This window comes from Salvelinus fontinalis, chromosome 31 (genome assembly GCF_029448725.1).
Source record: "Salvelinus fontinalis isolate EN_2023a chromosome 31, ASM2944872v1, whole genome shotgun sequence".
NCBI lineage: Eukaryota > Metazoa > Chordata > Actinopteri > Salmoniformes > Salmonidae > Salvelinus > Salvelinus fontinalis.
Genome location: NC_074695.1, coordinates 11,376,600 through 11,391,105, shown reverse-complemented (window position 1 = coordinate 11,391,105; position 14,506 = coordinate 11,376,600). Strand labels below are relative to the sequence as shown.

The 14,506-nt window shown below is 46.4% G+C and overlaps 1 protein-coding gene across 1 annotated transcript in view; it reads left to right on the top strand.

Annotated features, from left to right (window-relative positions):
- Positions 1–10,499, top strand: part of LOC129829538 (E3 ubiquitin-protein ligase TRIM63-like) — a 34,559-nt gene extending 24,060 nt beyond the window's left edge. Inside the window, exons 8-11 of the mRNA XM_055891293.1 lie at positions 117–241; positions 410–897; positions 5,634–5,769; positions 9,245–10,499. Of these exons, the coding sequence (XP_055747268.1) occupies positions 117–241; positions 410–897; positions 5,634–5,720 (700 nt within the window). The 3' untranslated portion in view covers positions 5,721–5,769; positions 9,245–10,499. The remainder of the gene's footprint in view (positions 1–116; positions 242–409; positions 898–5,633; positions 5,770–9,244) is intronic.
- The last annotated feature ends 4,007 nt before the right edge of the window (positions 10,500–14,506 follow it).

Genomic DNA, 14,506 nt, shown 5'->3' with positions numbered 1-14,506 from the left:
CTATTTTGTTTCTGTCTCATTCAAATTCTCTGTCCCAAATTCTGTCTATCCTTCTCTCTCTATCCTTCTCTCTCTGTGTCTGTGCTACCTCATCTATATCCCCCTCTCCTTGCCAGGGTGAATGAGGCGTCCAGTACCTGCATAGTGGAGACCCTGGAGCCTGGTTATGAGAACATGGACCACTACAGGGTTAACTTCAACGCAGAGAAGAGGGCTCTGTACAAGTTGGACTTCATCAAAGGTACCGTGGCTGCGTCTGAACTATCTTAGACCCTATATAGAGCACCACTATCTTTTTGCCGGAGCCCCATTGGCCATCAGTGTGTTCTACTGATGTTCTGTGTGGATATTCCACATCAACAGTAGAGAAGACACACCTAACCTGTTTTATTGTCTCTGTTCATTGTAGTGGAGGAGGAGGGAGAGGAGGTTCCTGAGGAGGCAGAACCAGAGCCGGAACCAGAATGTGAACCAGTTCTGGACCTAGAACCGGAGGCCGTTCTGGAACCAGCAACAGTTCATGAACCAGTGGCACTGCCAGCACTGGTGCAAGAACTAGAGCCAGAATTAGTACCACAGCCAGTGCCGGTGACAGTGCCGGTGCCAGTGCTGGTGGAAGACCTACGGACAGAACCAGAGCAGGTGCCAGTGACAAAGCGACAGCTAGTTCCAGAACATGTGGCAGTTCTAGAGCCGCTGGAAGTTCTAGAACCAGAGTCTGCATCCAGTCAGGTCCTGGATGCAGAGCCTGTGTTGGAGCTGAAGACAGTGGGAGAGTGTTGGGGACTGAAGGACCCAGCAGAGCTGACAGAGCAGCTCAGGGATCAAGCAGAGGGGTGTGATGCAGACCTGCAGAAAGAGGAGTTCTGTGACCGAGAGGGCTTAAATACACAACAGGTATAGTACGCTATACATGACATGTATTTCCTCCACCAATTGGAAGAAAAATGATGTAATTGCCACATGTTATGTTACATACATGAACTAATTTCAGACATGTTATGAGAATATTAATAATACTTAGTGATTTCTTCATTGACAGACAACTGAGAACAAAGTATTTCATTTTATTGTTGCCCTAACCATTTCTCTCTTTGAAACAGACAACAGAGTAGAGAGTCAGGGTGTCCTGACAGAGAACAGAGTCAGGGTGTCCTGACAGAGTAGAGAGTCAGGGTGTCCTGACAGACAACAGAGTAAAGAGTCAGGGTGTCCTGACAGAGAACAGAGTAGAGAGTCAGGGTGTCCTGACAGAGAACAGAGTAGAGAGTCAGGGTGTCCTGACAGACAACAGAGTAGAGAGTCAGGGTGTCCTGACAGAGTAAAGAGTCAGGGTGTCCTGACAGAGTAAAGAGTCAGGGTGTCCTGACAGACAACAGAGTAGAGAGTCAGGGTGTCCTGACAGAGTAAAGAGTCAGGGTGTCCTGACAGAGTAAAGAGTCAGGGTGTCCTGACAGAGAACAGAGTAGAGAGTCAGGGTGTCCTGACAGAGAACAGAGTAGAGAGTCAGGGTGTCCTGACAGAGAACAGAGTAGAGAGTCAGGGTGTCCTGACAGACAACAGAGTAGAGAGTCAGGGTGTCCTGACAGACAACAGAGTAGAGAGTCAGGGTGTCCTGACAGAGAACAGAGTAAAGAGTCAGGGTGTCCTGACAGAGTAGAGAGTCAGGGTGTCCTGACAGACAACAGAGTAAAGAGTCAGGGTGTCCTGACAGAGAACAGAGTAAAGTGTCAGGGTGTCCTGACAGAGTAGAGAGTCAGGGTGTCCTGACAGACAACAGAGTAAAGAGTCAGGGTGTCCTGACAGAGAACAGAGTAAAGAGTCAGGGTGTCCTGACAGACAACAGAGTAGAGAGTCAGGGTGTCCTGACAGAGTAGAGAGTCAGGGTGTCCTGACAGAGAACAGAGTAAAGAGTCAGGGTGTCCTGACAGAGAACAGAGTAAAGAGTCAGGGTGTCCTGACAGAGAACAGAGTAAAGAGTCAGGGTGTCCTGACAGAGTAGAGAGTCAGGGTGTCCTGACAGAGAACAGAGTAGAGAGTCAGGGTGTCCTGACAGAGTAGAGAGTCAGGGTGTCCTGACAGAGTAAAGAGTCAGGGTGTCCAGACAGAGTAAAGAGTCAGGGTGTCCAGACAGAGTAAAGAGTCAGGGTGTCCAGACAGAGTAAAGAGTCAGGGTGTCCTGACAGAGTAGAGAGTCAGGGTGTCCTGACAGACAACAGAGTAGAGAGTCAGGGTGTCCTGACAGAGTAAAGAGTAAAGAGTCAGGGTGTCCTGACAGAGAACAGAGTAAAGAGTCAGGGTGTCCTGACAGAGTAGAGAGTCAGGGTGTCCTGACAGAGTAGAGAGTCAGGGTGTCCTGACAGAGAACAGAGTAGAGAGTCAGGGTGTCCTGACAGAGTAAAGAGTCAGGGTGTCCTGACAGAGTAGAGAGTCAGGGTGTCCTGACAGAGTAGAGAGTCAGGGTGTCCTGACAGAGTAAAGAGTCAGGGTGTCCTGACAGAGAACAGAGTAGAGAGTCAGGGTGTCCTGACAGAGTAAAGAGTCAGGGTGTCCTGACAGAGTAGAGAGTCAGGGTGTGCTGACAGAGTAGAGAGTAAAGGGTCAGGGTGTCCTGACAGACAACAGAGTAAAGAGTCAGGGTGTCCTGACAGACAACAGAGTAGAGAGTCAGGGTGTCCTGACAGAGAACAGAGTAGAGAGTCAGGGTGTGCTGACAGACAACAGAGTAAAGAGTCAGGGTGTCCTGACAGACAACAGAGTAAAGAGTCAGGTTGTCCTGACAGACAACAGAGTAAAGAGTCAGGGTGTCCTGACAGAGTAGAGAGTCAGGGTGTCCTGACAGAGTAGAGAGTCAGGGTGTCCTGACAGAGTAGAGAGTCAGGGTGTCCTGACAGAGTAGAGAGTCAGGGTGTCCTGACAGAGTAAAGAGTCAGGGTGTCCTGACAGACAACAGAGTAGAGAGTCAGGGTGTCCTGACAGAGAACAGAGTAGAGAGTCAGGGTGTCCTGACAGAGTAAAGAGTCAGGGTGTCCTGACAGACAACAGAGTAAAGAGTAAAGAGTCAGGGTGTCCTGACAGAGTAAAGAGTAAAGAGTCAGGGTGTCCTGACAGAGTAGAGAGTCAGGGTGTCCTGACAGAGTAGAGAGTCAGGGTGTCCTGACAGAGTAGAGAGTCAGGGTGTCCTGACAGACAACAGAGTAGAGAGTCAGGGTGTCCTGACAGACAACAGAGTAAAGAGTCAGGGTGTCCTGACAGAGTAGAGAGTAGAGAGTCAGGGTGTCCTGACAGAGAACAGAGTAAAGAGTCAGGGTGTCCTGACAGAGTAGAGAGTCAGGGTGTCCTGACAGAGAACAGAGTAAAGAGTCAGGGTGTCCTGACAGAGTAGAGAGTCAGGGTGTCCTGACAGAGTAGAGAGTCAGGGTGTCCTGACAGAGAACAGAGTAAAGAGTCAGGGTGTCCTGACAGAGAACAGAGTAAAGAGTCAGGGTGTCCTGACAGAGAACAGAGTAAAGAGTCAGGGTGTCCTGACAGAGTAGAGAGTCAGGGTGTCCTGACAGAGTAGAGAGTAGAGAGTCAGGGTGTCCTGACAGAGTAGAGAGTCAGGGTGTCCTGACAGAGAACAGAGTAAAGAGTCAGGGTGTCCTGACAGAGAACAGAGTAAAGAGTCAGGGTGTCCTGACAGAGAACAGAGTAAAGAGTCAGGGTGTCCTGACAGAGTAAAGAGTCAGGGTGTGCTGACAGAGAACAGAGTAGAGAGTCAGGGTGTCCTGACAGACAACACACTGTCTTGTTTTAAATGTCCCAACTGTTTCCCAAATGGCCTATTCCATTATTAGTGCACTACTTTTGGTCAGAGGCAGGTTCTTAGTTGTAGTGCACTATATAGGGAATAGGAGACCGTACACATGGACCACGCAGGGCCAGATTCAAAGCCAGAGCTGTGGCAGGAGGAACATGATGCAAGAGGTGACTTGGAGCTCCAGAACCAGCAAGCTGAGGCCAGTGAAGACACTAGACTCTACCCCAGCTGGTACACCCATGGCTGGACAGTGGTTAGAGGGGTGGTCTCGAGAGGCACTTAACGTACCTGGGGCTGGGAGAAGGAGCATCTTCCCACTAGCTAGGGAGCTCCAGGCCCAGCTCCAACCCCTGCCTCAGCCCCAGCCTTTACTCCAACCCCAGCCTCAGCCTCTACTCAAACCCCTGCCGAGGCCCCAGCCTTTACTCCAACCCCTGCCTCAGCCTTAGCCCCTACTCCAACCCCCAACCCCTGCCTCTACTCCAACCCCTGCCTAGGTCCCAGCCTCTACTCCAACCCCTGCCTCAGCCCCACCCCCTACTCCAACCCCCAACCCTTGCCTCTACTCCAACCCCAGCCTCTACTCCAACCCCTGCCTCAGCCCCAGACTCTACTCCAACCCCAGCCCCAGGCTCGACCACCCCAGTATCCCCCTACCCCATGATAACCAATCACCAACCACCAGCTCCACATCCACCTCTTACTCATCCAGTCATCATGGCCGTCACTGCCTCTGCTCTGTCACCTGTATTACTTATAGAGGGTTTCTGATAGCTTTGACCCTGTGTTGTGAATGGCCTCCGTGTTGTGAATGGCCTCCGTGTTGTGAATGGCCTCCGTGTTGTGAATGGCCTCCGTGTTGTGAATGGCCCCCCGTGTTGTGAATGGCCCCCCGTGTTGTGAATGGCCCCCCGTGCTGTGAATGGCCCTGTGTTGTGAATGGCCCCGTGTTGTGAACGGCCCCCTGTGTTGTGAATGGCCCCGTCTTGTGAATGGCCCCTGTGCTGTGAATGGCCCCGTGTTGTGAATGGCCCCTGTGCTGTGAATGGCCCCCCCGTGCTGTGAATGGCCCCCCGTGCTGTGAATGGCCCTGTGTTGTGAATGGCCCCGTGTTGTGAACGGCCCCCTGTGTTGTGAATGGCCCCGTGTTTTGAATGGCCCCTGTGCTGTGAATGGCCCCCCCGTGCTGTGAATGGCCCCCCGTGCTATGAATGGCCCCCCGTGCTGTGAATGGCCCCCTTGCTGTGAATGTCCCCCTGTGCTGTGAATGTCCCCCTGTGCTGTGAATGTCCCCCTGTGCTGTGAATGGCCCCCCGTGCTGTGAATGGCCCCGTGTTGTGAATGGCCCCCCGTGCTGTGATTGGCCCCGTGTTGTGAATGGCCCCCCGTGTTGTGAATGGCCCTGTGTTGTGAATGGCCTCCGTGTTGTGAATGGCCTCCGTGTTGTGAATGGCCTCCATGTTGTGAATGGCCCCGTGTTGTGAATGGCCCCCCGTGCTGTGAATGGCCCCGTGTTGTGAATGGCCCCGTGTTGTGAATGGCCCCCCGTGTTGTGAATGGCCTCCATGTTGTGAATGGCCCCGTGTTGTGAATGGCCCCGTGTTGTGAATGGCCTCCATGTTGTGAATGGCCCCGTGTTGTGAATGGCCCCGTGTTGTGAATGGCCTCCATGTTGTGAATGGCCTCCATGTTGTGAATGGCCCCCTGTGTTGTGAATGGTCCTTCCATCCCCAATGCACTTCTGTAATTGTCAGTCTTTTCCTCAATTTTGTATCATTTTCTACTCTTTTCTTTCATAATTTCCATCTGTCCATCCATCTCTCTCTCCCTATAGGCTGTCACGCTCTTCTTCTTCATCCTGGCCCTGGTCATCATGCTCCAGACTGTGTGGGCCCACATCAAGAGCCTTGCTTTTATATAGCAGAGAACAGCAGCATGATTCCCACTGCAACCTGGTTGACAATACTAAGGTACTGGTCTGGTGTGGCACGGAGGGCGACTAGGCAGGGTATTCAGTTTAGGAGGTGCTTACCTCGGATCAGTTTTGGTCTTTTGGATAATAATGAATAGGAGTATATGAACGGGGGGACCTGATCCTAGATCAGTTCTCCTGTTCTAGGACACTGTATGAATAACTACCATCCCATCATGTCCCTGGGATGTTCGGGGATGTTGGCGATGGGTATTTCTTCTGGGAAAGAAAGAAATACAAATCGGTCTCGGAGTTTAATCTGTGAATATTGACTGTTTAGCATGGAACTGATGAAAAATTGACAGGCAATCCTTAACAATTTACCCGGCTTGAAGTCATCGTTTTTTTTGTGTGTGTGGTCAACAAACTGATGTTTTTTAGTGGCTGTTTGACTTTCAATCTGAACTAGATGTTTCTACCTGCAGATGGTAACCATGGTTTGTCTTTCTGAGATAATTGGTATTTTGCTGCAGCGAAGGCTTGTCGTATAGGTTTTAACTACTGGCAATGTCGATCCGACGTATTTTGATGACGTTGTCTCTCCTCTCCCGTTCCTGTGGTCCTTCGGTGGGACCACAGGAACGGGAGAGGAGGGATGGGAGCAGAGCATTGACACACATTGTAGCCCCCAACAGCACTACTAATGCTGCCACCTTGTGGCTATAGAGTGGTATGACAGGCAATCGGTCTGGTGGGTGGCTCCTGGCGCTGGTAGGAATGTAAGGCTAAGACAGGATGTAATGGAGGATCGTATTTGTGTAATGTTATTTTGTGAGAAGAATCACACCCAAAACCCAATCACAGAAAATAAAACATTAAATAGTGGGGCATTATGGTAGCTGCTGCTGCTATCTCATAACAATGCTTTTCTTATGGTCCAAGTTCCAACCCTCTTCTGTTATCTATGGTTCCCTTATGGTCCAAGTCCCAACCCTCTTCTGTTTTCTCAGCCCAACTGAAAGCTTGTGGTCAGAAGTGGGCAGGACTTGCGGTGCTGTCTTGTGCTCTCACAAAATCTTTTAGCATTCACTTATGCTCGTCCATTGAATCATGACGCTCCTTGCTGCATGAAATAGTTTTGACATCATGATTAACTTTCTTTGATATAAACACATTTATTTTATTTAACCTTTATTTAACTAGGCAAGTCAGTTAAGAACAAATTCTTATTTACAATGACGGCTTACCAAAAGACAAAAGGCCTCCTGTGGGGACGGAGGCCTGGGATTAAAAAAAAAAAAATATATATAAATATAGGACAAAATACACATCACAACAAGAGAGGCAACACAACACTACATAAAGAGAGACCTAAGACAACATCACAACAAGAGAGATAACACAACACTACATAAAGAGAGACCTAAGACAACATCACAACAAGAGAGACAACACAACACTACATAAAGAGAGACCTAAAACAACATCACAACAAGAGAGATAACACAACACTACATAAAGAGAGACCTAAGACAACATCACAACAAGAGAGACAACACAACACTACATAAAGAGAGACCTAAGACAACATCACAACAAGAGAGGCAACACAACACTACATAAAGAGAGACCTAAGACAACATCACAACAAGAGAGATAACACAACACTACATAAAGAGAGACCTAAAACAACATCACAACAAGAGAGATAACACAACACTACATAAAGAGAGACCTAAGACAACATCACAACAAGAGAGATAACACAACACTACATAAAGAGAGACCTAAGACAACATCACAACAAGAGAGACAACACAACACTACATAAAGAGAGACCTAAAACAACATCACAACAAGAGAGATAACACAACACTACATAAAGAGAGACCTAAGACAACATCATAGCAACGCAGCAACACATGACAACACAGCATGTTAGCAACACAACATAACAACAGCATGTTAGCAACACAACATGGTAGCAGCACAAAACATGGTACAAACATTATTGGGCACAGACAACAGCACAAAGGGCAAGAAGGTAGAGACAACAATACATCACGCAAAGCAGCTACAACTGTCAGGAAGAGTGTCCATGATTGAGTCTTTGAATGAAGAGATTGAGATAAAACTGTCCAGTTTGAGTGTTTGTTGCAGCTCGTTCCAGTCGCTAGCTGCAGAGAACTGAAAAGAGGAGCGACCCAGGGATGTGTGTGCTTTGGGGACCTTCAACAGAATGTGACTTGCAGAACGGGTGTTGTATGTGGAGGAGGAGGGCTGCAGTAGATATCTCAGATAGGGGGGAGTGAGGCCTAAGGGTTTTATAAATAAGCATCAAACAGTGGGTCTTTCGACGGGTATACAGAGATGACCAGTTTACAGAAGAGTATAGAGTGCAGTGATGTGTCCTATAAGGAGCATTGGTGGCAAATCTGATGGCCGAATGTTAAAGAACATCTAGCCAGCTCAAGAGCCTCCTTACCTGCCAATCTATAAATTACGTCTCTGTAATCTAACTTGGGTAGGATGGTCGTCTGAATCAGGGTTAGTTTGGCAGCTGGGGTGAAAGAGGAGCGATTACGATAGAGGAAACCAAGTCTAGATTTAACTTTAGCCTGCAGCTTTGATATGTGCTGAGAGAAGGACAGTGTACCGTCTAGCCATACTCCCAAGTACTTGTATGAGGTGACTACCTCACGCTCTAAACCCTCAGAGGTAGTAATCACACCTGTGGGGAGAGGGACATTCTTCTTACCAAACCACATGACCTTTGTCTTGGAGGTGTTCAGAACAAGGTTAATGGCAGAGAAAGCTTGTTGGACACTAAGAAAGCTTTGTTGTAGAGCATTTAACACAAAATCCGGGGAGGGGCCAGCTGAGTATGAGACTGTATCATCTGCATATAAATGGATGAGAGGGCTTCCTACTGCCTGAGCTATGTTATTGATGTAAATTGAGAAGAGCGTGGGGCCTAGGATCGAGCCTTGGGGTGCTCCCTTGGTGACAGGCAGTGGCTGAGACAGCATATTTTCTGACTTTATACACTACACTCTTTGAGAGAGGTAGTTAGCAAACCAGGCCAAAGACCCCTCAGAGACACCAATACTCCTTAGCCAGCCCACAAGAATGGAATGGTCTACCGTATCAAAAGCTTTGGCCAAGTCAATAAAAATAGCAACAAAATATTGCTTAGAATCAAGGGCAATGGTGACCTCATTGAGGACCTTTAAGGTTGCAGTGACACATCCATAACCTGAGCGGAAACCAGATTGCATACCAGAGAGAATACTATAGACATCAAGAAAGCCAGTCAGTTGATTATTGACAAGTTTTTCCAACACACATGAATGATTCCATGTAAGCATTCCATGTAAGCATCTCTCTGTGTCTCCATATAATGCATTCTTGGTGTGCTCTCTTGAATAGCCTATGTGACCTTTTCACTAGCTTATTGGCCTAAATAGATTAGGCATCCTTATCTGTAGTACCTTGCATTTGAAGGCATCTGTCCATCTCCTTTCTCTGTCCAGATTGAGCCTGGGTCAGAGAACCACACACCACAGGAAGGTGGTCCCTCCTCCCACTCCTCCCCCTCCTCTCCTTCCTCCAGTGAGTCCCCTCATCTCAGCTTCTCTTCCTCCTGGCTCAACGCTCTCCCCAAGAAGAAGAAATGAAGAAGAGATTGTCTGTACCACCGAGGGCCTGTCTGAGCCATCATGGCTACAGAGGGCCTGTCTGAACCATCATGGCTACAGAGGGCCTGTCTGAGCCATCATGGCTACAGAGGGCCTGTCTGAGCCATCATGGCTACAGAGGGCCTGTCTGAACCCTCATGGCTACAGAGGGCCTGTCTGAACCATCGTGGCTACAGATGGCCTGTCTGAACCCTCATGGCTACAGAGGGCCTGTCTGAGCCATCATGGCTACAGAGGGCCTGTCTGAGCCATCATGGCTACAGAGGGCCTGTCTGAACCCTCATGGCTACAGAGGGCCTGTCTGAACCCTCATGGCTACAGAGGGCCTGTCTGAACCATCATGGCTACAGAGGGCCTGTCTGAACCATCATGGCTACAGAGGGCCTGTCTGAACCCTCATGGCTACAGAGGGCCTGTCTGAACCCTCATGGCTACAGAGGGCCTGTCTGAACCATCATGGCTACAGAGGGCCTGTCTGAACCCTCATGGCTACAGAGGGCCTGTCTGAACAATCCCTACAGAGGGCCTGTCTGAACCCTCATGGCTACAGAGGGCCTGTCTGAACAATCCCTACAGAGGGGACAGGCCAGGTAGAGACAAGGCCAAGATGGTTGAAACGTCAATGATGTCAAATTCTTCTAATTAAATGATTTTTAACGTCAAGAGCCGAGAGCTGCATGTGTTTTCCCAGGCACACAGAGAAAAGCATACTCAATATTCACTGACCATTTTGCAGGTCTTAAATCTGGTACCTACTGTACGTTATTGTGCTCATGTACACTATGTGTTAGGGTAGGATACGATTTAAATATCTCTTCATTATTTGTTCTACTTCATTGATTGTTATTATCATGTGATGCATGATGGGTCTATCCAGTGTGTGTGTGTGTGTTTATCTGTTGGGAAATTTTCTTTAGCATATCTAGTTTTGTTGTTCTGGCGTCGCACCGATGCATGATAAGTTGTCGTTTTCACTGTTCTTGTTAATCCCTGTATACAGAGCCTTCAGAAAGGTTTCACAACACTTGACTTTTTCCACATTTTGTTGTGCCACAGCTTGAATTTTAAATGTATTAAATTTAGATTTTGGGGGGGGGGGGGCGGGGGGGGGGAGGAGGGGGATCACTGTCCTACACACATACCACATAATGTCAAAGTAGAATTGTGTTTTTAGAAAAAAATAAAAAAATAATTAAAAATAAAAAGCTGAAATGCCTTAAGTGGATAAGTATTCAACCCCTTTTGTAATGGCAAGCTTAAATAAATTCAGGAGTACACGTTTGCTTAACAAGTCGCATAATAAGTTGCATGGACTCACTCTGTGTGCAACAATAGTGCTTGATATGATTTTTGAATGATTATCTCATCTCTGTACCCTACACATAGAATTATCTGTAAGGTCCCTCAGTCGAACAGTGAATTTCAAACACAGATTCAACCACAAAGACCAGGGAGGTTTTCCAATGCCTCACAAAGCAGAACACCTATTGGTAGATGGGTAAAAAAAAAAAACAGACATTGAATATCCCTTTGAGCATGGTGAAGTTATTAAATATACTTTGGATGGTGGATCAATACACCTAGCCACTACAAAGATACTTAGTCGCCGGAGAGAAAGGAAACCACTCAGGGATTTCACCATGAGGCCAATGGTGACATTAAAACAGTTAGAGTTTAATGGCTGTGATAGGAGAAAATTGAGGATGGATCAACAACATTGTAGTTACTCCACAATACTAATCAAAATTAACAGGATTGAAAAGAAGAACATCTGAACAGTCAAAATATTCAAAAACATGCATCCTGTTTGAAACAAGGCACTTAAGCAATACTGTAAAAATCGTGGCAAAGCAATTAACTTTTTGTCCTGAATACAAAGCGTTATGAGTACCACTCTCCATATTTTCAAGCATATTGGTCGCTGCATTATGTTATGGGTATGCTTGTAATTGTTAAGGACAGCCCTCTGATTACAATGAAGATCAAGACGTGCCGCTCTGTTCTGGGCCAGTTGCAGCTTAACTAGGTCTTTCCTTGCAGCCCATGACTGGACAATAATCAAGATAAGACAAAACTAGAGCCTGCAGGACATGCTTTTTTGAGGGTGGTCAAAAAATCAGAGCATCTCTTTATTACAGATATACCTCTCCCCATCTTTACAACCATTGAATCTACTATATGTTTTGACCATGACAGTTTACAATCTACGGTAACGCCAAGTAATTTAGTCTCCTCAACTTGTTCAACAGTCACACCATTCATTACCAGATTCCGCTGAAGTCTAAAACTACCCATTCCGAAACAGACTGCATCTCTTTGTTAAGAGTTTCAGTGACTTCATTAGCTGTGGTTACTGATGCGTATATGGTTGAATCATCAGCATACATGGACACGCATGCTTTGTTTAATGCCAGTGGTAAAAGAGTAGAGGGCCTAGAGAGCTGCCCTGCGGTACACCACTCTCTACATGTTTGACATTAGAGAAGCTTCCATTAAAGAAACCCCTTTAAGTTCTATTAGATAGGTCAGAATCCACAATATGGCAGAGCTTGAAAAGCCATAACACATATGTTTTTTTTCAACAACAGGTTATGGTCAATAATATCAAAGGCTGCACTGAAATCTAACAGTACAGCTCCCACAATCTTCTTATTATACATTTCTTTCAACCAATCATCAGTCATTTGTGTTAGCGCAGTGCACGTTGAGTGCCCTTCTATAAGCAAGCTGAAAATCTGTTGTTCATTTATTTACAGAGAAATAGTATTGCATTTGGTTTCTAACAGTTTGCTAACAGCTGGCAGCAAGCTGATAGGTCTGCTATTAGAACCAGTAAAGGCTGATTTACCACTCTAGGGTAGAGGGAGTACTTTCGCTTCCCTCCAGGCCTGAGGACAAAGACTTTCCTCCAGGGCTGAGGACAAAGACTTTCCTCCAGGGCTCAGGTTAAAAATATGACAGAAAGGAGTGGCTATAGAGTCAGCTACCATCCTCAGTAGCTTTCCATCTAAGTTGTCAATGCGGTTTGCCATTATTGATCGCTAATAATATTTCCACCTCTCAAAAAGTTGCACAATCCAGATGTAGAAAGTTCTTTAGAGACTTACCCAGAAAGACTCACAGCTGTAATCGCAGTCAAAGTTGCTTCTGCAATGTATTGACTCAGGGTTGTGAATACTTACAGTGCATTCGGAAAGTATTCAGACCCCTTCACTTTTTCCACATTTTGTTACATTACGGCCTTATTCTAAAATGGATTGACTAAAATAGATTGATACTTTTTCCCCCTCATCAATCTACACACAATACCCCATTATGACATCACAATACCCCATAATGACGAAGCCAAAAAAACAGTTTAAAAAAAATATTTGCACATTTATTAACAATAAAAATCAGAAATACCTTATTTACATAAGTATTCAGACCCTTTGCTATGAGACTCGAAATTGAGGTGTATTCAGGTGTATCCTGTTTCCATTGATCATCCTTGAGATGTTTCTACAACTTGATTGGAGCTCACCTGTGGTAAATTCAATTGATTGGACATTATTTGGAATGGCGCACACCTGTCTATATAAGGTCCCACAGTTGACAGTACCTGTCATAGCAAAAACCAAGCCATGAGGTCGAAGGAATTGTTCGTAGAGCTCCGAGACAGGATTGTGTCGAGACACAGATCTGGGGATGGGTACCAAAAAAAATGCCTGCAGCATTGAAGGTCCCCAAAAACACAGTGGCCTCCATCATTCTTAAATGGAAGAAGTTTGGAACCACCAAGACTCTTCCAAGAGCTGTCCGCCCAGACAAACTGAGCAATCGGGGGAGAAGGGCCTTGGTCAGGGAGGTGGCCAAAAACCCGATGGTCATTCTGACAGAGCTTTAGAGTTCCTCTGTGGAGAGGGGAGAACCTTCTCTGCAGCACTTCACCAATCAGGCCTTTATGGTGGAGTGGCCAGACGGAAGCCACTCCTCAGTAAAAGGCACATGACAGCCCACTTGGATTCTGCCAAAAGGCACGTAAAGGATTCTCAGACCATGAGAAACAAGATTCTCTGGTCTGATGAAACCAAGTTTGAACTCTTTGGCCTGAATGTCAAGCGTCACGTCTGGAGGAAACCAGGCACCGTTCATCACCTGGCCAATACCATCCCCACGGTGAAGAATGGTGGTGGCAGCATCATGCTGTGGGGATGTTTTTCAGTGACATGGACTGGGAGACTAGTCAGGATCGAGGGAAAGATGAACATGGTAAAGTACAGAGAGATCCTTGATGAAAACCTGCTCCAGAGCACTCAGGATCTCAGACTGGGGCGAAGGTTCACCTTCCAACAGGACATCGACCCTAAGCAAGCACACAGCCAAGACCAATGCAGGAGTGGCTTCAGGACAAGTCTCTGAATGTCCTTGAGTGTCCCAGCCAGAGCCTGGACTGGAAACCGATCAAACAACTCTGGAGAGACCTGACAATAGCTGTGCAGCAACACTCCCTGTCCAACCTGACAGAGCTTGAGAGGATCTGCAGAGAAGAATGGGATAAACTCCCCAAATACAGGTGTGCCAAGATTGTAGCGTCATACCCAAGAAGACTCGAGGCTGTAATCGCTGCCAAAGGTGCTTCAACAAAGTACTGAGTAAAGGGTCTGAATACTTATGTAAATGTGATATTTCCATTTATTTTTATTTATTTCTAAATACCTGTTTTTGCTTTGTCATTATGGGGTATTGAGGGGCAAAAGACAATTTCATCAGTTTTAGAATAAGACAGCAATGTAACAAAATGTGGAAAAAGTCAAGGGGTCTGAATACTTTCCGAAGGCACTGTTATATATATATGTCACATATATATATATAATGTACATACATGTATATACTCCGGACTGCTGGTCCTAATATTTATATATTTCTTAATTCCATTATTTTACTTTTAGAATTGTGTGTATTGTTATAAATTGTTAGATATTACTGCACTGTTGGAGCTCAGAACACAAGCATGTCGGTACACCCACAATAACATCTGATAAATATGTGTATGCGACCAATAAAACATTTGGTTAGAATAAAAAGAAGCTGCAAAAATGGGGTATCCGCTAGTTA